This window comes from Jaculus jaculus, chromosome 2 (assembly GCF_020740685.1).
Source record: "Jaculus jaculus isolate mJacJac1 chromosome 2, mJacJac1.mat.Y.cur, whole genome shotgun sequence".
In the NCBI taxonomy this organism is placed as follows: Eukaryota; Metazoa; Chordata; class Mammalia; order Rodentia; family Dipodidae; genus Jaculus; species Jaculus jaculus.
This window is the reverse complement of record NC_059103.1, coordinates 195,002,485-195,028,223: the sequence shown is the minus strand read 5'-3', so window position 1 is coordinate 195,028,223 and position 25,739 is coordinate 195,002,485. Positions and strand designations below refer to the sequence as shown.

The 25,739-nt window shown below is 46.3% G+C and overlaps 1 protein-coding gene across 7 annotated transcripts in view; it reads left to right on the top strand.

Annotated features, from left to right (window-relative positions):
• Mtss1 (MTSS I-BAR domain containing 1) overlaps positions 1–25,739 on the top strand; it is a 170,958-nt gene that overhangs the window by 18,910 nt on the left and 126,309 nt on the right. For all 7 annotated transcript variants that reach the window (XM_045143046.1, XM_045143048.1, XM_004661347.3 and 4 more), the window contains exons 2-3: positions 14,279–14,340; positions 19,480–19,553. In XM_045143046.1, coding sequence (XP_044998981.1) covers positions 14,279–14,340; positions 19,480–19,553 — 136 coding nt within the window. The remainder of the gene's footprint in view (positions 1–14,278; positions 14,341–19,479; positions 19,554–25,739) is intronic.

Below are 25,739 nucleotides of genomic sequence, written 5' to 3'. Positions count from 1 at the left end.
CAGACGTAAACCACGCGGGGAGACCCTCACCTGCACATGCAGACGTAAACCATGTGGGGAGACCCTCACCTGCACATGCAGACGTAAACCACGCGGGGAGACCCTCATCTGCACATGCAGACAGAAGCCATGCGGGGAGACCCTCACCTGCACATGCAGACGTAAACCACGCGGGGAGACCCTCATCTGCACATGCAGACAGAAGCCATGCGGGGAGACCCTCACCTGCACGTGCAGATGTAAACCACGCGGGGAGACCCTCACCTGCACTTGTAGATGTAGGCTACACAGGAAGATCCTCACCTGCACATGCAGATTTAAGCTACACGGGAAGACCCTCACCTGCACATGCAGATTTAAACTACATAGGAAGACCCTCACCTGCATGTGCAGATGTAAACTACATGGGAAGACCCTTAACACTTCTCCTTTTGGTGGGAGGGAGTATCTCATACAACAACTACAAAACACAACAGTAAGAAGATTGAGCATTGAGACAGGGGGCAGGAAACCTGGGAATGAAAAAGAGGAGATGAAGAAGGGTTTCATTTTCACATAATTGTAGAGCATGAAGAACATGAGTTACAAAGGTTAGAGAAAAGATCCAGAGGGCGGGGCGTGCTGGTCCATGCCTGAAACCCCAGCATGCAGGAGGCTGAGGCAGGAGGATCATAGGGTCTCCAGCCTGGGCTCTGTAGCATGTTCCAGGCCATCCTGGGTTACATAGTGAACCTTGTCTTAAAAAACCAGCCAACCAACCAAGCAAACTTACAGACCTTTGTGGTAGTTTGATTCAGGTGTCCCCCATAAACTTAGATGTTATGAATGGTAGGTCATCTGCTGCTGGCAATTTGGGAATTGGTGCCCCCTGGAGGCAGCAGGCTTATGGGTATTGTAGCCAGCTTCCTCTTGCCAGTGTTTGGCACACTCTACTGTTGCTATTGTCCATCTGAAGTTGGCCAGGGGGTGATATTCACCCTCTGCTCATGCCATCATTTTCCCCTGCCATCATGGAGCTTCTCCTTTTCTTTAAGCCAAAATAAACCTTTTCCTCCCACAAGCTTCTCTTGGTTGGGTGTTTTCTGCCAGCAAAGCTGACTGCAACAATCTTGAAACCTGATTATGTGGTAAACCTAGCACAGATGCCTTGTGTGGCTAATGCTGTCCAGAACTTTGCACAATGAAAGCACTTCTAGATGTGTCCAATGTTGTGGACACTGAGGGACTAAATGTTATATTTTATTTCATTGTAATTTAAATTAAAGTAGATAGCAGCTGCTCATGATTGACCAAAGGACGTGACCTGGGTGACAACTTAAAATCTACAGCAACTTGGAAGATACAGTTGACATTTGTTTAGGTTTTTGTATTGTAAATGGAGGCTATGTCAGAAACCACCCAGGGCATCAGATCCAGCATGGCTGGTAGCAGGAGAGCTGATGTCCTTGGTTTAATTAGAGTGGCACAATTTCAAATGGAGCAGTTTGCAAGGGGCGGCTGGATGGGGACCACCTTTTGTGGTATGTCTTCCTTTTCATAGACATTTATTGCTGGTGCATTCAGTCAAGTGTGTGAGAGTGGGTGGGCAAGGAAACAACCATTGATTATCCCCAAGGCTGTCATTCACTTGATGGACAGGGATAATTAGTGGATTAGGCAAGCTCCAATCAGAGGATAAAAGCCCAGGACTGGCATTATGATGGATGGGCTTACTCAGTGCCTTTCATCTGAAGCTCTTAGGGGCCCTTCATCTTGCAGGCCGGGTGAGGGGGTGTGGTTTGGGGGTACAAAGCTCTGACAGGTGTTCTTGAGCCCTAGCCCTCTATTGCGTACCCACTGAAAAAGCAAGGAATGCAGAGATGCCCAGCTTGGGTCAGAAGAGCCACACCCCTCTCTTTGCTTCTTTGCTGCTTTTCAGCTCCTTGGAGGCTGGGCTCACCAAGGAGTGTACCTCATGTTTACCCACAGCCCTGGGCATGGAGCATCGTGACACGAGGGGGGGCAAGCCCAGCGATGCTGCGACGATCACTTCCAGTGTCCAGAGGAAACCGGAAATGAGATAAAAACCACCTGCAAGTGACAGTAGCTGCATGTCTGGGTGTGATTCTATTCTGTCAGGCTTTTTTTTTTTTTTTTTGTGAGGGACAGGTTTCAAGATAGGGTTTTGCTCTAGCCCAGGCTGACCTGGAATTCACTATGTATTCTCAGGGTGGCCTTGAACTCATAGCGATTCTCCTACCTCTGCCTCCTAAGTGCTGGGATTAAAGGTGTGTACCACCACACCTGGCTTCATAAGAGGGTTTTCTTTGTCCATGGTGACCTGACTGGTTTTAGAGTGGTGTACAGCTTTCTTGGCCACCTCGTTATGCGTGGGTGTTGTGTAATTCAGGACCTTTGCCCCTGCTCTGCGTGGGCTTCTGCAGACCCCCACATGGAGAGCAGAACCAGGGACTGGCTGAGTCGTGCTCTGAAGCCTCAGACTGGGTTCAGACCTTACTGAGTTTGTCTGTGGCTGCTTGGAGTCTCCAGAATCGGGTCCACTTCTGCAAGGTTAGAAAGATCTGGCAAAAGATAGTCTGTGCCCATCACTGTAATCTCTTTGGGCCTCAGTTTCCTTATACGTGAAATAAGAGCACAGGCTTTGTTGCAAGCACGGAATGAGAATGCAGTGAGGCTGGGCCCCTCAGGAAGGAGTCTGCGGCTGTCGGCGGCAGCACCATGCTATACGTACCCCCTCGGGGCTCCCAGCTCGGAACCAGCAAAGTCAGTCCTGTGCTTTAGCGAAGTCTCCAGGGGATGAACGTCGTGAGTGACGGCTTGGAAGTACAGATACAGATGGATACCTGGTGCCTAGCAACTGCTTAGAAAGTGCTGATGGGCTGCGATGAACATGCTGCCAGCCCAGCTCATCCTCGTGAACAGAGGATCTGTCCAGTCCTGTGTGGCTTGGATTCACTTCAGCCATAACTAGCTGGGCTGGTCACCCAGCCTCTGGCCCCTTCTGGGCAAGACAAAGGCCTTTGACTCTTGTCCCTATTTTCTGAGCAGCATCCTCCTTGTGAGAGTCCTCCCTAGCTCTCTGTCCCTTCTAACATTGTGGGTTCTGAAGCCATGGTCCCTGGCCTGTCTCTGTTCCCTGGGTGGCGTGGCAGTGTGCTATCAGATTCCCTCAGCTGTCCCTAGTGGCTCCTCTTGTCACCGTGGGGCCAGTTTGGGAGAGGCGAGGCAGTTGGTGCATTATTTATGGAGCACCATTAACTAGCTGTGCTCAGGAGTTTGTCCTTCTGCACCAACAGTAGGAAGCCACCCTGGGCCTCTGTTTAATGCAAAGAAAAGCAAGCCAGGCAAGCTCAAGCCAGAATGGCTTTTGAAGGACTCCGGAGCTCTGCCCCGCCTTGGGCCATCTTCTGCCTCGGGACACGTGGAAGAAGAGGGACCTGGATGTTTACCATGGCTCTGCCTTAAGGGTGGGCATGGGAAAAGCAACTCACACTGGTTAGCTCTCTCCTCACCCCCGTCCCAACTTTTGAGGGGAAGGAGATTTGGGAAGCCTTTTCCTTTAAAAGACCAGGAGCCAGGCATGGTGGCGCACGCTTTTAATCCCAGCACTCAGGAGTCAGAGGTAGGAGGATCACTGTGAGTTCAAGGCCACCCTGAGACTACATAGTGAATTCCAGGTCAGCCTGGGCTAGAGGGAGATCCTACTTGGAAAAATTGGAAGGAAAAAAAAGTAAGACCAGGACTTCATTCTTTGTTTCCTAAAGGGACCAGGCTGCTACCAGATGTGTGGATTGCCAGTCACCTGGCTGGCTTGGAATTGATGTCACTGGCTGTCATTTTAATGATAGCTGCCTTTGCTGTCTCACTTGTGGCTCAACTCTGGGCCTTACCCTTGAAGGACATCCTTGGTCATTTAGTCCACCCTGCCCAGTGTTGCTTCTCGGTGAAAATGCACCATCCCAGTGTCGTTCTAGAAAAGCCAGCTGGGCCCCCTGTTTTCTTGTCATTGTGACTGTAAGCTTCAAATGCATTTGTTTTCTTAAAAAATTTATTCACTTATTTATTTGAGAGAAAAAGAGGCAGGTAGAGAGACATAATGGGTGTGCCAGTGTCTCTAGCCTCTGCAAACAGATGCATGTGCCACCTTGTACATCTGGTTTACATAGGTCTTGAGGAATCAAACCTGGGTCCTTTGGCTTTGCAGGCAAGCACCTTCACCATTAAACCATCTCTCCAGTCCTGGAAATGTTTTTCCTTCCCTCATATATTGGTCCTGTGTTTGAGAAGGACAAACTTTCACTCATAGATGAAACACATGAGGTATTAGGTTGAGGAAATGGATGCAGCCAACTCAGGAGGGTGGGCAGGAAGGAAGTGTGGCACAGAATGTTCTAGAAAAAGACATTTGAGCTGGGTAGTGATGGATGAGTGGGAGTTTTCAAGATTGTTGAGTGTCCCAGGAGGTGTGAAGAGAAGACAGTCATGGGGTGGTGTGGGGTAGCTGGCTGCAGACCTGAGAAATGAAGTCATGTGCTCAGGGAAGCCCCCGCCGCTCACATACTGGAGACTGGCCCGTGGCTCAAAGGGAGTCCTCTTAATACATGGGAAGTAGGACTTTCTCTTCCCTTTGTTTTATTGTTGTTTGTTGAGGTAGGGTCTCACTCTAGCCCAGGCTGACCTGGATTTCACTGTGTAGTCTCTGGGTGGCCTTGAACCCTCAGCAATGCTCCTACCTCTGCCCCCTGAGTGCTGGGATTAAAGGTGTGTGCCACCATGCCCGACTCAGCCTTTCTTTTCTCTTCCACCCTGGTGTGTGATCTAGTTTTATATTCAAGCATTCTTTTTTTATATATAAAATATTTTATTTGAGTGAGAGAAAGAGAGAGAGAGAGAGAGAGAGAGAGAGAGAGAGAGAGAGAGGGAATGAACGGGTGTGCCAGGGCCTCTAGATGCTGCAAACAAACTCAAGATGCATGTGCCACCTTCTGTACCTGATCTGGCTTACTTGGGACCTTGGGAATCAAACATGGATCTTTTGGCTTGGCAGACAGGTGCCTTAACCATTAAGCCATCTCTCTAGCCCATGTTCAAGCATTCTTAAAGCTCTGTACTCACTTTTTCCAAGGCCTCCACTGGCTCCTGGGAGGAGTGTCTTTTTTAATTTTTTTTTTAAGTTGACAACTTCCATAATTATGAACAATAACCCATGGAAATTCTCTCCCTCCGTCCACTTTCCCCTTTGCAGCTCCACTGTCCATCATACTCCTTCCCCATCTTAATCAGTCGCTCTTTCATTTTGATGTCATGATCTTTTCCTCCTATTATGATGGTCTTCTGTAGGTAGTGTCAGCCATTGCAAGGTCATGGATATCCAGACCATTTTGTGTCTAGAGGACCAAGTTGTAAGGAGTCCTACCCTTCCTTTGGCACTTACATTCTTTCTGCCACCTCTTTGGCAATGGACCCTGAGCCTTGGAAGGTGTGATAGAGATGTTTCAGTGCCGAACACTCCTCTTTCACTTCTTCTCAGTACCATGGTGCCTTCTGAGTCATCTGAAAAGTGAAGCTTCTCTAACCAAAAGTGAGACTAGCATTAATATATGGGTATGAACATTAAGAGAAGTGCTTACTGGGTAGTTAGGTGAGCTTAGTATATACTTTTAGCCAGACAGCAACAGATATTATACCCCTAGGGCTCATGACTACCCCTATTGTAGGTTTTCAGTATCAGGGAAGTATTCTCTCCCATGGAGTGAGCCTCCAGTCCAATTAGAGAGTGGTTGGTTTTGCCCATAACAGATGTGCCACTGTTGCACCTGTTGGATTGTTTGGTTTGGCTGGCCAAATTTAAGGCTTGCAGTGTCCACTGTTGAGTATCTCCACTGGTAATTTCTCTTTCTCCCTTTGAACTATATGCAGTATGGCTCTTTCCAGCTTTCTGTCAGTTGGTCTACATGGAGGAGGTTATCAGCTCAGTTCCAGCAGGATTTCTCAGTGACCTTGCAGCCCAAGTATATGGAATCTTCAGCAATAGGGTCTTCCCATCTATTGCTGGTGGGAAACCAAGAGCCTTGGGCAGTGGCCTATAATGTTTTGGGGGCATCAGTGACCTCCCTGGCCAACAACTCACTGGAAGATATCCCATCCCTGACATTGAAAATTTTCTAGTAACAATATATGGCTTCTGGGTGTTCCATTGCCCAAAAAAATAGGTTTCCATATGACTTATTTATATCCTCTTAGATTTTGATTAGCCCACTTTCTACCTTTCCTTTACTCAATCTCTTCCCCTGACCTCAGTTAGGCCTTTCACCCCTAGTAATCTGGTCTTCTATTTACATATAAACAATACCATCCTATTAAGTCCCACCTCCATCCCTTTGTATTCCCTTTATATCTCCTTTCTAGGTTACTGGCCTTTGCTACTGAGTTTTATTCCTACTCACACAGAAGTCCAGTCATTTGTAGCTAGGATCCACATAGAGAAAATGACGTTTGGCTTTCTGGGCCTGTTCTACCTCACTAAGTATAATCCTTTCCATATCCATTTTTAAAATTGTTTTATTTATTTATTTGAGACACAGGCAGACAGAGAGAATGGGCATGCCAGAGCCTCCAGCTACTGCAAATGAACTCCAGACACAAATGCCCCCTGTGCATCTGGCTAATGTGGGTCCTGGGGAATTGAGCCTTGAACTGGGGTCCTTAGGCTTCACAGGCAAGTGCTAAAGTGCTAAGCCATCTCTTCAGCCCTCCATTTTTTAAAATGTGTTTGTGAGAGAGAGCAGGAGTGAGTGTGAGCATGGGGGAGTAAGAATTGGTGCTCCAGGGCCTCCAGCCACTGCAGTTAAACTCCAGATGCTTGTGCCCATGTGCAGCATTGCATGCTTGCATCACTGTATGTCTGATTTACATGGGACCAAGGGAGTCAAACCTGAGTCCTTAGGCTTCACAGGCAAGCACCTTAACTGCTGAGTCATCTCTCCAGCCCAGGAGGGTCTTTCTTTGTGCCTTTGGTTCAAGCAGAACCTGGGTACAGTCTGATCCTTATATTCTTTTTTTTGGTGGTGGTGTTTGTTTTGGTTTGATTTCCGAGGTAGGGTCTCACTCTAGCCCGGTCTGACCTGGAGTTCTCTGTGTAGACTCAGGCTCCCAAGTGCTGGGATTAAAGGCACGTGCCACCATGCCCTCCAGACACATACTCTTTGGTGGTGGTGTGTCTGGGAATTCTAAAACCTGCTTGTGTTCCCTGGTGAACACCGCCGTGTAAGGGTGTGTGAGAGCTTCCCTTAGCCTGGGAAAGCGTTAATTCCTCAGGATTTCCTCCACCGTGCACAGAACACTACAGAAACTGGTCGGAACTTGCAGCTTCTTCATGGTTAGAACATGGGACATGGCTTCCAGAAGGGTTGTGCGTATGGGGACTTGATTTCCAAGTTTCTTCTGAAACCTGAGTATGATCATCTTGTTGGTAATCTTTCTTCTTTGCTCCCTCCCCCAAGGCTTTTTCTCTTTGTCTCTTTCTCTTTTCCAGATAGAGTCTTGCTCTAGCCCAGGCTGACCTGGAATATCAGGGTGGCCTTGAACTCACGGTGATCCTCCTACTTCTGCCTCCTGAATGCTGGGATTAAAGGCAATGCACCACCATATCCGGCTTCCTTTTAACTTCTCTACAGTTACCTTCTTCCTCCTTGCTCACAACCTTCAAATGTGTGAATTTATTGTAGTAAAACTACTTTAGGTTCGTAGAAACTTTTTTCCTTGAAAGAAACTTATAAAGCAATCCGGTACAACCAGGCATCACCTTGCTTTCAAGTTTTAATAGCATTTACGTGTCCCCCCCTTCCCCGCCTATTTCTCAACAATCAGGTTTTTGTCTTCTGTTCTGAGAAGTTGATTTATTTTTTTTAAAGCAGGAATCCATTAAATTACAGATTGTCTAAAACAGGTGGGCCTGATACTCTTTGATAGATTGTCAAATAGCGTTAAGACAGGAGAGAGCTGCTTTTGGCAGCCTTCTTTGTGACTGAGTGGGTGTTTGTAGGTGGGGAGCATGTGCTATACCCCTTGGTGAGAGGGAACCCTCCTTTTATTGTTAATTTGGTAATGACCGAAGTGAGGCTCTGTGTGGAGACAGGTAAGGAGGTGGGTTTTTTTTTTTTTTTTTTTGTGCTGGAAATTGAACCTCGGACCTCATATATATTACGCTGTACCATTGTGTAGTGTGCTGTATCACTGTGCTGTGTTCTCGCCTAAGTGAGGAGTTTTATGATGGAGGTATGTGAGCACTCTTCCCTGCCATCTGTTTGAGTGGCAGACAAACCAACTGATACCACAGATAGATCTAATTGCCTTGGTCTATCTCTCTATATTTAAAAAAAATTTCCATTTATTTGCACATGTATGTGCATGCATATGTGTGTCTGGGTGTGCCAGGGCCTCTTGCCTCTGTGCAAATGAACACCAGGTGCTTGTGCCACTCTTTTGCATCCGCCTCCCGTAGTCAGTGTGGGAGTTCAACCTGGGCCAGTGACTTTGCAAGCACGCGCTTTAACCACTGAGCCATCTTCGTCCCAGCCCTGCTTTGGTGTGCTCTTAGGTGGGGGGATCTCATCTTGACATGCAGACTCCCTCCCTCCCACCTTGTCTGGTTCTACACCGAGGACCAAGAAGGAGGCATCCTTACCTTAGGACTGGTTTGCAACAAGGCTCCCAGGCAACTTCCTGAGCACAGTCCCTCAGGTCTGTGTGATGGCGCCCACTCATCCCATCTAACTTGTCCCTTTCCGTGTGCCAGCCACTGCATTGGAACCTTTTAGATGTCACCTCCTTTATTCGTATGGCTTTGTTGAGAAACAATGTGCTCCCTACACGGTTTACCCTGTGTATAGTCGATGCTTTTTAGTTTGTCCTAAGACATCTGTTACCACACTGTTTGTGGATATTTTCATCGCCCCAAGTAGAAACTTCATAGCCTTTGGTGGTAGTTCCTCATTTCTTACTCCCACATAGTGATTTTTTATCCCTTCTCCCCTAGGTAATCATTTGTCTATCTTCTATCTCTATATTCTGGACTTTGCCCTTCCTATCTAGCCATGATTAAATATCCTTTGACCAACATTCCCATTCCCTCCCACTGCCTCTTCTGGTAACCACTGTTCTGTAGTAATTTATGAGATCAGCCTTATCTTTCGATTCTACATGTGCGAGAGCAGGTTTGCTTTTCCTGTCGGGCCCACTTCATCTAGTGTAACATCCCCGCCTTTACCCAGTCTGGTGCAGTGACAGGATTGCATTCTTTATGGCTTGCCAGTATTCCACACTGTAGCCACACTACATCTCTGTAGCCATTGATCAGCTGGTGGCAACTTCAGTTGATGCCTTGTGCTTCAGTTGATGGCTTAGCGGTTAAGGCGTTTGCCTGCAAAGCCAAAGGGCCCAGGTTCAATTCCCCAGGATCCACGTCAGCCAGATGTACAAGGTGGTACATGCGTCTGGAGTTTTCTCTATATCATTTGCTCTCTGTCTCTCAAATACAATAAAAATCTTTTTTCTTCGCAATTTTTATTAACATTTTCCATGATTATAAAAAGTATCCCCTGGTAATACCCTCCTTCCCCCCCCACTTTCCCCTTTGAAACTCCATTCTCCATCATATCCCCTCCCCATCTCAATCAGTCTCTCTTTTATTTTGATGTCATGATCTTTTCCTCCTCTTATGATGGTCTTGTGTAGGTAGTGTCAGCCACTATGAGGTCATGGATATCCAGGCCATTTTATGTCTGGAGGGAGCACGTTGTAAGGAGTCCTACCCTTCCTTTGGCTCTTACATTCTTTCCGCCACCTCTTCCACATTAGACCCTCAGCCTTGGAAAGTGTGATTGAGATGTTACTCAGTACTCCAGTCACTTCTTTCCAGCACTATGATACCTTCTGAGTCATCCCAAGTCCATATGAAAAGAGATTCTCTACCCAAAGTGAGAGTATCATTAATATGAGGGTATAAATCTTAAGAGAAGTGCTCACTGGGCAGTTTGATAAGCATAGTATATACATTTTTCCAGACATCAGCAGATGTTACACCCCTAAGTCTTGTGACTACCCCTGTTGTAAGTTTTCAGTATCAGGGATGTGTTCCCCCCCATGGAGCAGGCCTCCAGTCCAGTTGGAGGGCAGTTGGTTTCCACCATGACTGACCTGCCACTATTGCACCCGTTGGCTCATTTGGCCTGGCTGGTCAATTATAAGGCTTTCAGTGTCCACTGTTGAGTATCTTCACTGGTGGTATCTCTTTCTCCCATTGAACTACATGTAGAATGGCTTTTTCCAGCTTTTTGTCAGCTGGTCTATATGGAGGCGGTTATCAGCTCAGTTCCAGCAGGATTTCTCAATGGCTTTGCAGCCCAAGTATGTGGAATCTTCAGCAATAGGGTCTTACCATCTATTCCTGGTGGGAAACCAAGGGCCTTGGCAATGGCCTGTAATGTTTTGGGTGCATCAGGGACCTCCCTGGCCAACAACTCTCTGGAAGCATCTCATCCCTGGCGCTGAAAATTTTCTAACAACGATCTATGGCTCCTGAATGTTCCATTGTCCGAAACTGGAGGATTCCATAGGATTTATTTACATCCTCTTAGATTTTGATTAGCCCTCCCACCACCTTTCCTTTACTCAGTCTCTTCCCCTGACTTCACTTTGGGCCTTTTCACCCCCGTTAATCTATTCTTCTACTTGGAAATAAAAATCTTTAAAAAAAATGACAAATCAAAACCAAAAAAGAGACTCATGGAGTCCAGGCTGACCTTGAGTTCATGATTACAACTAAGGCTGGCCTTGAACTTCTGTTCTTCCTTCCTCCAACTCCTAGGATTGCAGTTGTGTGCCACCTCACCCAGTTTGCTTCAACTCCTCTTGATAAATATTTTCCAGGCTATCCTGGGCAGGGGTGGCTGGTGCTTGGGTGGGGAGAGCCTTTTTCTCATGTTCTGCTCCCTTCTGTACAAAACAGTGGGGCCTCCAGCTTGCAGAAGCTGAGCAGCATTTCAGAATGGCCTTGGGCTTTTCAGAAGGGCTCTGTCTTTAGCTCTGGTGAATGGTGAAGGCTAGATGAGGTTGCCATGCACCTCAGTGCTCTGAGGGTGTCTGTCAGCCTGTCCCCCTCTGAACAGAGATCTCTGGAGGTCAGCTCGAGGTCTCTGAATTGCCCTTACTCCTTCACTGGTGTGGTTATAGTTGTGAGACAATGGTTCATCTCTAGACTTAGTAAGAAAATGGTAAATATATTGGTGTCAAGGTTGGCATCCTCAGGAAGTTTTGATTGGCTTGCACTTGGTGACCTGAGCTTTCTCAAAATTTCATTTACTTTTTGTGCGGAGGGGCGTGGAGGAGCATGATAGGGTCTCCTGTAGCCCTGGCTGGCTTTGAACTTGGTAGCCAAAGATACCCTTGAATTTGTGATCTTCCTTTTCCCCCTCCCAAGTGCTAGGGTGACAGGCACTAGGCGCCACACCCTGATCACTTGTTAACACACAGTCCCGCCCTTCCATTGAAATACCTGCCGGGCTCCTGGAAGCCATGCAGTGATAAAATCCAAGTCCAGATGTTGCTTGACAGTAGTAGTTCAGACGCAGCTGCCAAAGGGCTCCAGGGATCAGTCCGGCAGGCTGCCTGCCGTGCACAGTGTCGCGTCTCATGGGAGCAAATGGCCTCGGAATAAACACCGAGGCTGAGTCGCCGCTGTGCAAGGCCGAGCGGCCACAGAGGAAAGGACAACAAAGGAAGCAGTGCGTTGCCTCAGTCTCAGCTCCCAGAGTGACCCGTTCAGTATGACCAGCGGCTTGCTGAATACTTCTGTGCACATCTTCAGGTAGAATTTAGCCAGAGACGTACACAAATTGGCAATTTTTAGCAAGGTGTTTCTCCTGCTTTGTTTTATTTTATAAAAGTATTTTATTTATTTTAGGGAGAGAAAGAGGCAGATAGAGCATGGGCACACCAGGACCTCCAGGTGCTACAAACAAGCTCCAGATACATGTGCCACCCTGTGCATCTGGCTTACGTGGGTTCTGGAGAATTGAACCTGGGTTCTTTGGCTTTGCAGGCAAACTCGTCAACTGCTAAGTCATCTATCCAGCCCAGCATATCATTTTCAAAATTTAAAAAATGTTGTTTTTATTTAATAGAAGGAAACGTTTGAAGTGAAGTCATACTGAGCAAATGACTGAAGTGCAGATAAACTAATTTATTTTGGTTAAAAAACATGTTTTTAGGTGCTCTCTTCAGGCAGTGGTTCTTAACCAAGAGTGATTTTGTCATCTTGGGACATCCCTTCCCCCTCACACCCCGAGGTAGGGTCTCACTTTAGCCTAGGCTGACCTGGAAGTCACTATGTAGTTTCAAGATGGCCTTGAACTCACAGCAATCTTCCTACGTCTGCCTTTCTAGTGCTGGGATCAAAGGCGTGCACCACCATGCCTGGCTTTCTAGTGCTGGGATCAAAGGCATGCGCCACCATGCCTGGCTTTCTTGGGACTCCTTGAGTCATGATTTCACTCTCAAGGGTTGAAAGCTGCTGGTACCTATCAAGTGGGAAGGGGCCAGGACTGCCGGCTAGATTTTCCCTGCATAGGATAGCCCCACAGCAAAGGGCTGTGCAGTGCAGAATGCCTGAGAGGGTTCTAGAAGGGTTGGAGGAAAGGTTGACCAAAACCACTAGGAAGGTGGTCCCATGGTCTCATTTGGTTGTAGTTGAAGACAATTTTGATTTGGCTGCTGTTGTAGTCAGTTCCATGTGGCTGACATGAACACCCTAAACCAGACATGGTTTTGGGAGGAAGGGGTTTCTTTTAAGCTTACAGATCCAGGGGAAGTTCTATCAAATGAGGGAGGAAGCTAGTCGCTGTTCATAAATCCAAGCAGAGTCACCACCCCACAGCCAGACCCCAAAACCTCTCTGCATACCTTTAGGCTGGAATTCAGATCCACCCCAGTGACCCCCCCACCCCCAAACAGGAGTCTGCCTGCTAGGGGCTGAGGCTGCAGCCTCAATTTTCATAAGACACCTGAGTCTATGGGGGGGCATACATTCAGACTGCACAGCTGCGGTAATGAAATATGTGATGCCTAACCTTATTCTAATTTTTCCTTTCTCTCCTTGATAGAATTAAGAGATACTATGTTATTTTTACCTTGACAAGGTGCATAATGTTTCTGCTCTGTTACCAAAACCCCTAGGTGTGTGTTTCTAGTTCTCTGTTGGAGTGTTTCAGTGCAAGCACCATCTCTCTTCCCACGTTTTACCTTTTCTGGGTTTATTTTGAGTCACCTCTTGGTGGATTGCTTCCTGGTCCCAACATAATTTTAATGTGTGTGGCAAGGGAAGTGTCAGACTTGCTTCTGTACATGCGTGGTAGTGTCTGACCACTGAGTACTCAGGACGGCACTCAGAGGACGTTGTCTCCAGGATGCAGTGAGGTCCCCTGGAGAAGTGCCATGGGACTTTGGTCACAGTTCCATTTGGAAGAAGGTTTATTCTTCTTAGTTTTTTTTCTCATTTTGTTTTTTCGAGGTAGGGTCTCGCTCTAGCTTAGGCTGACCTGGAATTCACTCTGTAGTCTCAGGGTGGCCTCGAACTCACAGTGATCCTCCTACCTCTGCCTCCCGAGTGCTGGGATTAAAGGAGTGCGCCACAACGCCTGGCAGATTATTGTTCTTAATTCTAAGGCCTTCCAGAAGGTTGAGCTGCATGAACATCAAGTACCTGGCTGACATAGGGTTGCCCCAGAGAGTGATGAGGTTGGTAGCTCGAGTATGCTAGAGAACCCACCTGTTGGATGTTGGGATTAAACATCAGCTGGTGGCTATATTTAGGTCACTTCCAGCCTTGGGAGTCTGGTAGTCTAATGCTACTTCTATGGAGTCCCAGTCCACTGGCTCCCTTCTCCTTGCTCTGTGGGACAGAGGTGGGGACTGACAGGCCTGTGTGTCAGGACAGCTGGATCAGAATAGAGCCCTGAATGTGCTGTGCTTCTTAAATTTTGGCCTACCATGTTCCAACTCTGAAGTGTATTTGTTAGATAGGCCAAGCCAGTTCCTGTGGATGCCTGTAGTATTTGCAAGGTTGCAGAGACTAAGCAAATTCTAAATGCGCTCTCAAGCCAGTGCCTGGGCTCGCCTGGGCTACCCAGCACAGACCAGGTTATTCTTGGCATAGTTGGAATTATGTAGTGATAGGTGTCACCAGTCCCAGCGTGACTTATTGGTGTTTGTTTCATTGCAGGGGAGCTATCCAGTTTGGGAAGATTTCATCAACAAAGCCGGCAAGCTGCAGTCCCAGCTGCGGTAAGTAGAAGCCACGTGTTCAATGGGAAAAGATGTCTCCTAGCCGAGGCGGGAGGGAGAGGGCTGGCATGCAGATTGGGGATGATTTTGGAAGTGTTACAGCCAGAGAGCGTTACAGTTTCATTGACCATAAATCCTGGCCCCGGATTCCCACATGTAAGATTGGACTCATCTTCTCTGCCTCCTGCTGCCGGAATTTTGAGAGCCTGTTACATAAAGTAACAATGCATACCATTTTTGTAGTACCCACTGTGTGCCAGGCACATGTTAGCTTGTCTAAATCTCGTAACTCAGGCTGGAGAGATGGCTTAGCAGTTAAGGAGCTTGCCTGAAAAGCCTAAAGACCCAGGTTTGATTCCTTAGTACCCACATAAGCTAGATGCACAAGAGGGTGCATGCATCTAGAGTTTGTTTGTGGTGGCTAAAGGCCACGGTGCACCCATTCTTTGTCTGTCTTCCTCTCTCTTGCTCTCTCAAATAAATTGAAAACAAAACAAAACAAAAAAAACTTCACACCTCCACAAGGTAAGTGCATTTATTAGCCCAGTTTTAAGGATGAGGAAACTGAGGCACATTTAAAATAAGCTAAGTAACTTACCCATAGACATATCGCTAGGAATTGACAGCAGACTTGGGCAGTCTGTCTCCAGAGTCCAAGTTCTTTCTTGTTCATCTCTATTTCCTTTTCACATAACAGAGTTTAAAACCCAGTGTTGACTGGTGTATAATTGCATTTATATAGTGTATCTAGAAAAAGCCTGCCATGGGGCTGGGAAGATGTTGCTCGGTGGTTAAAGGCACTTTACAAAGCCTCATAGCCCAGGTTCAATTCCTCAGTACTCACGTGTTGCAGTCAGGTTCGCGTTGCTGGCAGCAAACACCTGGCCAAGAGCAGCTTGTTGGAGTAAAGGGTTTATTTGGGCTTATAGACTCAAAGGGAAGCTCCATGATGGCAGGGGTAAACGGTGGCATGAGCAGAGGGTGGACATCACCTTCTGGCCAACATCAGGTTGACAACAGCAGCAGGAGAGTGTGCCAAACTCTGGCAATGGGAAACTGGCTGTATAAGCCTGCCCCCCAACAATACATCGCCTCCAGGAGGCTTCAATTCCCTAATTGCCATCAGCTGGGCACCTAGCATTCAGAACACCTAAGTTTCTGGGGGACACATGAATCAAACCACCACATTATGTAAAGCCAAATGCACAAAATGATACATGTGTCTCGAGTTTATTTGCAGTGGCAAGAGGCCCTGGCGTGACTATTCTTTCTCTCCCTCAAGTTTATTTAAACATCTTTAAAGAAAGTAAGTTCAAAGAGCCAAGTGTAATGAGTGGTTGCCGGGGACTAGGGTTAAACAGGGAGATTGTCTACAGAAGGGTAAGAGGAAGCCTCCTGGAGTCAGTGGAAGTGTTTTAAAATTGGGTTGTGGTGGGCTGGAGAGATGGCTTAGTGGTTAAGCGCTTGCCTGTGAAGACTAAGGACCCCGGTTCGAGGCTCGGTTCCCCAGGTCCCATGTTAGCCAGATGCACAAGGGAGTGCACGTGTCTGGAGTTCGTTTGCAGTGGCTGGAAGCCCTGGCGCGCCCATTCCCTCTCTCTCCCTCTGTCTGTTTTTCTCCCTGTGCCTGTCACTCTCAAATAAATAAATAAAAAATGAACAAAAAATATTTTAAAAAATTGGGTTGTGGTGATGGTTGCAGTTTTGTGTTTGTCAAAAAGTCACTGAATTGTACACTGAAAGGGGTAACTTTTATGCTATACATGTTATGCCTCAATAAAGCTGCTTAACATGAGATCTGCTGGAAGCTCCCAATTTAGTGAGAGACTTTGGCTCAGGGAAATAAGGTAGAAAAGCAATAGAGCAGAACACCCAGCGTCTTCCTCGGCCTCTGCATGTCTGTGCACAGGGTGTGTGACACGCACACCGTCACTACCACCATCACCACCACCACCAGCAAGCCGCGATCTGCTGCCGATCTGGCTCGAGAACCCACTTAACTGCTAAGCCATCTCTCCAGCCCTATAATTTATTTATTAGCAACTTCCATGATTGTAAACAATTTCCCATGGTAATGCCCTCCCTACCCCCACTTTCCCCTTTGAAACTCCTTTCTCCATCATATCCCCTCCCCCTCTCAATCAGTCTCTCTTTTATTTTGATGTCATGATCTTTTCCTCCTATTTTGATGGTTTTGCAGGTAGTGTCAGGCACTGTGGAGACATGGATATCCAGGCCATTTTGTGTCTGAAGGAGCACTTTGTAAGGAGTCTTACCCTTCCTTTGGCTCGTACATTCTTCCCGCCACCACTTCTACAATGGACCCTGAGGCTTGGAAGGTGTGATAGAGATATTGCAGTGCTGGGCTGGAGGGATGGCTTAGCAGTTAAGGCATTTGCCTGCAAAGCCAAAGGACTCAGGTTCTATACCCCAGGACCCACGTTAGCCAGATGCACAAGGGGACACATGCATCTGGAGTTCGTTTTCAGTGGCTGATGCACCCATATTCTCTCTCTCCCCCTCCCTCTATCCCTGTCAAATAAATAAATAAAAATAAAAAGAGATATTACAGTGCTGAGTACTCCTCTGTCACTTCTTCCCAGCACCATGATGCCTTCTTCAGCTCTCCCTTTTAAAATATTTTATTTATTTGCAAGCAGAGAGAGAGAAGAAAGAGAATGTGTGTGCCAGGCCTCTAGCTAGTGGAGGTCAGTAGACTTTGCAGTCAAGTGCCTTAGTTGCTGAGCCATCTCTCCAGCCTCCTTAAGATGCTCTTTTTTTTTTTTTTTCTTTTTCCCTTTTGTTTTTCTGAAGTAGGGTCTCCCTCTAGCCCAGGCTGACCTGGAATTCATTCTGTAGTCTTGGGATGGCCTTGAACTCACAGCAGTCCTCCTACCTCTGCCTCCCGAGTGCTGGGATTAACGGCATGCGCCACCACTCTTGGCTGCTAGATGCTCTTTTAACTACACTTTCTGAATTCCAAAAGCTGAGAATTAGGAGAAATTACTACACTCATTTTTGTGCTAGGGATTGCTTTGTGGATTCTTCTAACTCCCTTGAGTGCTTTCAGTTCCTTGGTATTCTGTGAACCTACTGATTACTACTACAGTGTTATGAAGGGAAGAGGAGCCAGAATTCCACACCATCCCATGCCAACCCAACATGCCCCTCCTAGCTTGCAAGGCTATAAACTGAACTTGGCCTGATGCGAACCTTCACATATTTCCTTATGATTCTGGTCTCCAGTGAGCATTGCTAAGAAGGCAGTTAATAAAATAAGACTAAGAACTAGAAAGTAGAGTTCAAAATGGAGGAAAAGGGAAATAAATAGTCTGTCTTAAAACATAGCAACAGTGGCTACGAAACAAAGGTTTCTGGAAGATGCTAGGAATGTTCTCTTAGGGCCAGACTTCAAGATGAGATCTGATAACTTCTCGTAGAGCGAGAAAACATTCTGCTCATAGTTTTAGAAATAGTGACATACACAGAAAACCATTTTGAAGCAATATTTTTTGAAGTGTTGACATCAAATGTGAACCCTGGAGAAGTTATCTCTTCTCAAACATCCTGGGATTTATAAATAGCCCATTCGTTCATTCTAGTTTATAATTAATATCCGACACAATGGTTGGATTTATCCTCGTCATCTCAATGTCAATCAGGCACATTTTACAAGTCTGTTGTAGGCGTGCTTTGCCTGTGACAGTCACCAGCACCCCACTGCGCATTAGAATGCGTTGAGGAATTATGGGCTTTTAGATGGCAGCCGTAGTGTACTTTCTGACATAATCACAGGGATTCTGGCCTTTTATGTGGGTATCTCTCCAGCCCCAAGTTTTTATTTATTTACTTATTTATTTATTTTCAAGCAGAGAGAGAGAGACACACACACAGAATGGGCCAGGGAACCTCTGCTATTTTTAATAATGTTTGTTTTTCCTTTTAATCTTCACCCCCTCCTTTCCTCCTGAAATTTTTGAGTCATACTGTATTGAATCAAATATAATAGATTTCTCTGTTTGTTTTTTTTTAATATTTATTTGAGAGAGAGAGAGAGAAACAGCGAGCAAAAGTTGGTGGGGGGGGTGGTGGAGAGAATGGGCATGCCAGGGCCTCTAGCCACTGCAAGTGAACTCCATGTGATGCATATGTCACTTTGTGTATCTGGCTTATGTATGGGTACTGGGGAATCAGACCTGGGTCCTTAGGCTTTGCAGGCAAGTGCCTTAACTGTTAAGGCATCTATCTCTCTAGCCATCTCTGTTTTGTTTTTTAAAATATTTTTATTTACTTGCAAGTAGAGAGGGATAGAAAGAGAAAATGAGTGTGCCAGGGACACTAGCTGCTGCAAGTGAATTTCAGATGCATATGCAATTGTGGGACTTAAACCCTGGTCATTAGGCTTTGAAAGCAAGCACCATAACTGCTGCCATCTCTCCAGCACCCCCTTTTAAAAAAAATTTATTTTATTTGCAAACAGAACGAGAGAGAGAGAGAGGAAGAGAGAGAGAGGAAGAGAGAGAGAGAGAGAGAGGGGCACTAGGGCCTCCTGTCATTGCAGTCAAACTCCAGATGCATGTGGCACTTTGCAGGTAGTTTATGTAGGTACTGGGGAATTGAACCTGGGGCCGTCAGGCTTTGCAAGCAAATGCCTTTAACCGCTGTGCCATCTCTTGGTTTATAACACTTTTTTGGGGGGGGGGGTAGGGGTAGAAACACCTGCTTTTCCTTTTTTCTTTTTTCTTTTTTTTTTGGTTTTTTGAGGTAGGTCTCACTCTGGCTCAGGCTGACCTAGAATTCACTATGTAGTCTCAGGGTGGCCTCGAACTCATGGCGATCTTCCTACCTCTGCCTCCCGGGTGCTGGGATTAAAGACGTGCACTACCACGCCCGGCTGCTTTTCCTTCTTTGCAAAATTTTTCGTGGTAGTAAGTTTACACAGGCAGGCTGTTACCAGAGTCAAGTGCCAGGAGAGAAGCGGGGCCACCGTGCCTGTGGTTGTGGCCCGTGTGCAGCTGGATCGCGTCTCTGGAAGGTTCTGTTTGTGCACTCCAAAGCAGAGGCTTTAGCCGCAGAGCTGTCATGAATTTGCCAGTGTGAGACATTCCTCATGCTTTTGTTATCTGTTTGCATTTTTAGGACAACAGTAGTAGCAGCAGCTGCCTTCTTGGACGCCTTTCAGAAAGTGGCTGACATGGCCACCAACACACGTGGTGAGCAGATGGAAGGCTGCCTTCCAGCACTAACCGAATCCAGCATGCGGGCTTTCCCCGGGCGGCTTCTCCATGAGATACGGCTCCAGTTATCAGAGCTGAGCTGACTCACAGTTCTCATGTACCTTTTTTTTTTTTTTTCCTAACTCTTTGGGGTTCCACATACAAGAAGTTGTTACTAGCTCCCCAGATAAGAAAGCGCATGTGAGCTTGTGAGGAGGAGGACTGGGAAACGGAGACAAGGGGCCACGCTTAGTTCCTGAGTGCCATGGCCAGGGGTGGTTTGGGTGACTTCAGTGACCTGCTCGCCACCGAGAATGGTTGTACTGGTTTTGGCCTCCTGGCCCAGCTTGTCCCATGTTCTTCCTTGTGGAAGTGGAAGCCTTGGAGATGACTGGTAACCTGTGCCCTGGGCTGTCCTCAGACAAGGAATCTTCTTGCGATGAGCTCAGTCAACATTCCGTGCGTCTCCAGCATGGGACGGCGGGCGCCTGGAGCTGGAGACTGACTTATTTACACTGACCACCCCCCCCCCCAGCCCCAAGCAGAATAGGAAATCAATAAACAGAAGGAAAACTTGAAAATATTTAATGGTTTCTGAGGATACACGGGCTGCTCATAACCTGGGAAATGCATGAGGGGAAGGAAGGGCTCCTGTGCTCATCTCTATCTTTAGAATGACCATGTTGTCCGGAGCCAGGTTTCTGGGGAGCCAGGGAGGTGTCTTCCCTTTCCCTCCAGTGCAGGCGCACCCTCTGCTTCTTACTTGCTTGGTAATTTGGAATTTCCTGTTGCATGTACAGGGTGCCTGCTCTCTTGGTTGTCAGGGTGACATTGGAGCCTTTGGGTCTTGGGGGCAAGTTTTGAGATTGCTCCCAGTCCTATGGGAGTCTGTTACCTCTGAAGCACGTCCTGGCTACCTGCAGTGGCTGATAACCCATGGCTCACAGGTGCTTAACGAAATACTCAGACTTAGAGTAAAGCTATGTCTCACGCATTTAAGAAACTTCTCTTCCTTTCTTATTTGAAGACTCATGGGACCGTGGGAATCAACACATTCCTCCCCTGGTCCTGGTGGAGCTTACAGTTGAGTGGGGAGAATGAGATGTGTAAACACAGAATGTGAGTGTGGAAGCCACATATGCAGTCCACAGGTGCTGGGGATGTAGAAAAGTGAGCAATTGGGCTGGAGAGATGGCTTAGCGGTTAAGCGCTTGCCTGTGAAGCCTAACGACCTTGGTTCGAGGCTCAATTCCCCAGGATCCACATTAGCCAGATGTGCAAGGGGGCACATGTGTCTGGAGTTCCTTTGCAGCAGCTGGAGGCCCTGGTGTGCCCATTCTCTCTCTGTATCTGCCTGTTTCTCTCTGTCTGTCGCTCTGAAATAAATAAGTAAAAATAAACAAAAACAAAAAAAAAAAAAAAAAAAGGAAAGAAAGAAAAGTGAGCAATTAATTGAGCCCAGGGAATCAGGGAGCTTTTCTCTCTCCCAGGGGAGATATTCCTTCTTTCGGTGATGCCAACAGTAGCAAAAGGTTCCAGAGAATATGTAACAGAGAACCTCAGAGCTGTAGGTTCCTTCATCCTGTTTGTCTGTGTGGTGGGGTCTTAACCTAGATAATTTTAAAGCCCTTAAAACATGACTATGTAGCTTATGTGCACCTATTACAGAAACTCTAGGAAACTACAGCTGTAAAGAACCAAGCGTGTGAGCCACTGCTCAGCACTGTTCGCGTGCTTGGCCTGCTTTTTACTTTCTTCTTCCCTAGCAGGATCTGGGACAGGCTAGTAGCATGCTGATTGTGTGTGTGTATTTATGTATGTATGTATAGTTGATATGTGTGTATGACGTATGTGATGTTTTTACGTGTGCATGTGTGTAGGTATAGTATGTGTGGTGTGATGTGTGTATGATGTATGTGGTGGTTGTACATGTGTGCATGTGTGGAGGTATAGTATGTGTGGAGTGATGTGTGTATGATGAATGTGGTGGTTGTACATGTGTGCGTGTGTATAGGTATAGTATGTGTGGTGTGATGTATGTGGTGTTTGTACATGTGTGTATAGTGTGTGTGGTGTGCATGTGTGTGTATGATGTATGTGGTGTTTGTACACGTGCATGTGTGGAGGCCAGGGAAGGAAGTCAGATACGCTCCTCTATCACTCAGCTTGTGCTTCCTTGAGAAACTGAATCTCTCTGACCTGGGAGCTGTTGTTTTTGGTCAGACTGGCTGAGCAGCGAGTGCTAGCAATTCTCTGGTCTCTGCTCCCCCTAAGATTGCTACTACAGGTGTGCATGGCCACGCCCCTAGTTTATGAGGATGCTGGGGATTGAACTCAGGTCACCTCAGACCCTCATGCTTGCTCAGCAAGTGCTCTTGCCCACTGAACCATCTCCCCAGCCTAGTACTGAGCATTCTTTTAAACCATCAGTTATATTGATTTGAGACTACTCCCTTTTCAAAAAAGAATTTAGAGCCGGCGGTGGTGGTGCGCACCTTTAATCCCAGCACTCGGGAGGCAGAGGTAGGAGGATCATGGTGAGTTTGAGGCCACCCTGAGACTACAGAGTGAATTCCAGGTCAGCCTGAGCTAGAGTGAAACCCCATCTCATAAAAATAAAAACATTTTAAAAAAGCAACAAAAAGAATTGAGATACATGCCATGACACTTTTGAACTTTTTTTGTTGTTGTTGAGTCTGTGTCTCTTAACACTGCTGGCCTGAACACACGAATGTACCTGCGGGTGACCTTAAATTCCTGCTTTCTTGTCCCTGCCCTCCTAGTGCTGGGATTACAGTTAGACATCACCATGCCCCAGGCATGGGATTGTACTTTTGAGGTTCTGGAATCTAGAACATGTTGATGTATTTTACTGTTTAGTTTGATAGAACTAAAGGAGGGATGAGAAGGACATCCCCTGATACACTACCTTCCTGTGGTCAGACCTGAGCTTTGGAAGAGACTCCTCCCAGGGTAGTCCTTGGTGGGAAACTGATGACCCTGGGAATTCTCACTAGTTTCAAAGGAGGTGAAATGGTCGGTGGGAAAAGAGACCATATGAGGCTCTCTGTGGTGGTGGTGGTGGGTGTAGATATGTGGATATGAGACATGATATATATTAATTACAACAGATAATGCCACAGTGAACAGACTTCTGTGTTGACCCATCTTTAAGCTGTTTAAATTCAGGCTACTCTGAGTGATGGCAGAATCATTTGTTTAGACTCCAGATACACTAGTACTTTAATTTGGTGTGGGAATGTGGGACCTCTGAGCTGCCCTAGAGTATACGATAGAAGCTGTTTTACAAAGGTGATGATAATAAGAGAAACTTGGATGTACTTCTCTTACGATAACGAGTGTCACATACAACTTGAAGGTAATTTTCAGTGAAAAATGGAAAAAATATGCATACTCTGTACTTTAAAGAATTACAAAAACCAAATTTACCTGCACTTCTCCTAGGATTAGAGCCATTAAATTAGGATTTGAGCTGGGCATGGTGGTCCACACCTTCCATCCCAGCACTTGGGAGGCAGGGGTATGAGGATTGCTGTAGGTTCGAGGCCACCCTGAGAGTGTATAGTGAATTCCAGGTCAACCTGGGCTAGAATGAGACCCTACCTCAAAAAAACTACACAAAAACAAAAACAAAAAACAACAAAAAAACAGGGGAAAAAATTAGGATTTGATGTCCTTTGTAGTCTTTTTGACATACACACACATTTGGATGGGGGAAAAAGAGCTGCAAAGAAATACATGGAATAGTATCTGGAATAAGAAGATACCTTCATCATCTTTTTCAGATCATTGTCCCTAAGAAACATTGTTCTGGGCCTTTAGTCCACGCTGCGGTTTGATTATCTTTTTATGTCAGTACCTGTGGGTGTTTTTTTTTCCTTGTAGGAAACTGGAATTCCGCGCCTCGCTCTCACAAGATTTAATGATTGTTCTATTGATGGTGACTTATCTTCTCCACAGGCATTAATTTCTGTGCTACAATTAATGCCTGTGTTTACATCCTTTCGGACTTCTAGGAGTGACCTACTGCCAATGGTGTGTGCATCACCAAGGGAAGGAGGACCGTGGAGAGCACTAACGCTGTTTTGCTAAAAAACACATGGGCTGTGTGGACAGCATCGGCCACGGCGGTGGAGTTTGCTAGTGTGTGTTGTCTGCTCTGCTGAGCTGGCGTTACTAGTGCAGGCTTTTGCTTGGAGGCTTTAGAAGTTTTTTTTGTTTGTTTGTTTTTAATCCCTCTTGTTAAAAGTTCTATTAGCTATCATGTCATTGATGGGACCAAATATACCTGCTAAAAACTAGTTAAGAGGGCTGGAGAGATGGCTTAGTAGTGCTTGCCTGCAAAGCCTAAGGGACTTAGGTTTGATTCCCTGGAACTCACGTAAGCTAGATGCATATGGTGGCACATGTGTCAGGAGTTTGTTTGCAGTGGCGAGAGGCCCTGGTGTGCCCATTCTCTCTGTCCCTCCTCTAATAAATAAATAATAAAAATAAAAGGAAGGGCTTAATTTGGTTCACAGTTCATCAAGTCAGAGAAGGTGTGGCTTGAGACGGTGGGAGCTTGAGGCTGCTGATCGCATCCAGCGCACAATGAGGAAGCAGAGCGTGATGAAGGCTGGTGCTCCCCTGTTTATTCAGTCCTGGACCCCGACCTGTGCGGTGGTGCCACTCACAGTCAAGATGGGTCTTTCCACTTCAGTAGACCTAATCAGAAAAATCCCTCCCAGGCATGCCCAGAAGCCAGCCTAGTCCACATAATCATTCACAGGCGGTTCTTGGTCTTGTCAGGTTGCTGTCACCCATCCCAGAAGTGGTAGAAGAAAACTCATTGTTACCTATGATCACTGTGCTATGTCTGTAATCACAGTAGTGTACAAGAACTTCTTACTTGGATCTAACTATGGTTTGGTACCTATTTAGTACCTTTTCCACATCTTCCCTCCCTGCCACTCTCCTCATTTAATACTCCCAACTTCTATGAGACCAACTTTGTAGTTTCCACAAGAGTGAGATCATGTGATACTGTCTTTCAGTTCCTCTATGTTGTCACCAATAGGCAAATTTCCTTTTTTTAAAAAAAATTTATTTACTTGAGAGAGGAAAAGAGGCAGACAGAGAGAGAGAGAGAGAATGGGCACACCAGGGCCTCCAGCCACTGCAAATGAATTCCAGAGGCATGCACCACCTCGTGCATTTGACTTAGGTGGGTCCTACATTGAACTGAGGTCCTTTAGCTTTGCAGGGAAATGCCTTAATCGCTAAACCATCTCTCCAGCCCTCCCCCCCCCTTTTTTAAATAACACAGTAGGATTTGTTTGACTGTGTGGCCCGCACTTCTTTATCCATTCATCTGTTGCTGGACACGTGATTGTCCATTTCTTGACCATAGGGAAGAGTGCAACAGTAAAAATTCTGGTGAAATTGTGTCTGTTACTGATTTCATTTTCTTTGGATAGTAACCTAGAAGTGGGATTGCTGGTTTTGCATTAGCTCTATTTTTTATTTTTGTGGAATTGCACACCCTTCTCCACAGAGACTGTACTAATTTGTATTTCCAGAGCAGTTTTCAAGGAAGAGTTCCCTTTCCCCCATATCTCTGTTGGCACTTACCTTTTTTAAAATTTAATTTAATTAATTTAGAGAGAGCAAGAGACAGAAACAGAGAGGAGAGGTAAAGAATTGATGGGCCAGGGCCTCAGCCACTTAGTTGAATTCGTAATGCTTGTGCCACCTAGTGGGCATGTGCAACCTTGCGCTTGCCTCACCTTTGTGCATCTGGCTAACATGGAATCTGGAGAGCAGAACATGGGTCCTTAGGCTTCACAGGCAAGCGCCTTAACCACTAAGCATTCTCTCCAGTCCACTACTTCTCTTTTTGATAAAATCTGGTCATTGAGCTGAGGAATCTCCTTGTGGTTGTATTTTGTGTTTCCCTGATGGTGAGTGAGGTAGGGTGCTTTTTCTATACCTGCTGGCCATTTATAGTCTGTCTTGTGCAAGTTTTTAAGCTAGCATTTTTTAAGCTAGTATGTCTCTGGTTTCTACCATATTAGTATTTTATGTTGTTTCCAAAAGGACCTAGCTATGAAAGATTTTTGTTCTTTTCATGAAATCTTTCACACTAGCTATTAACAAAATTTACTTCAGAAAAACCTTTAAAGT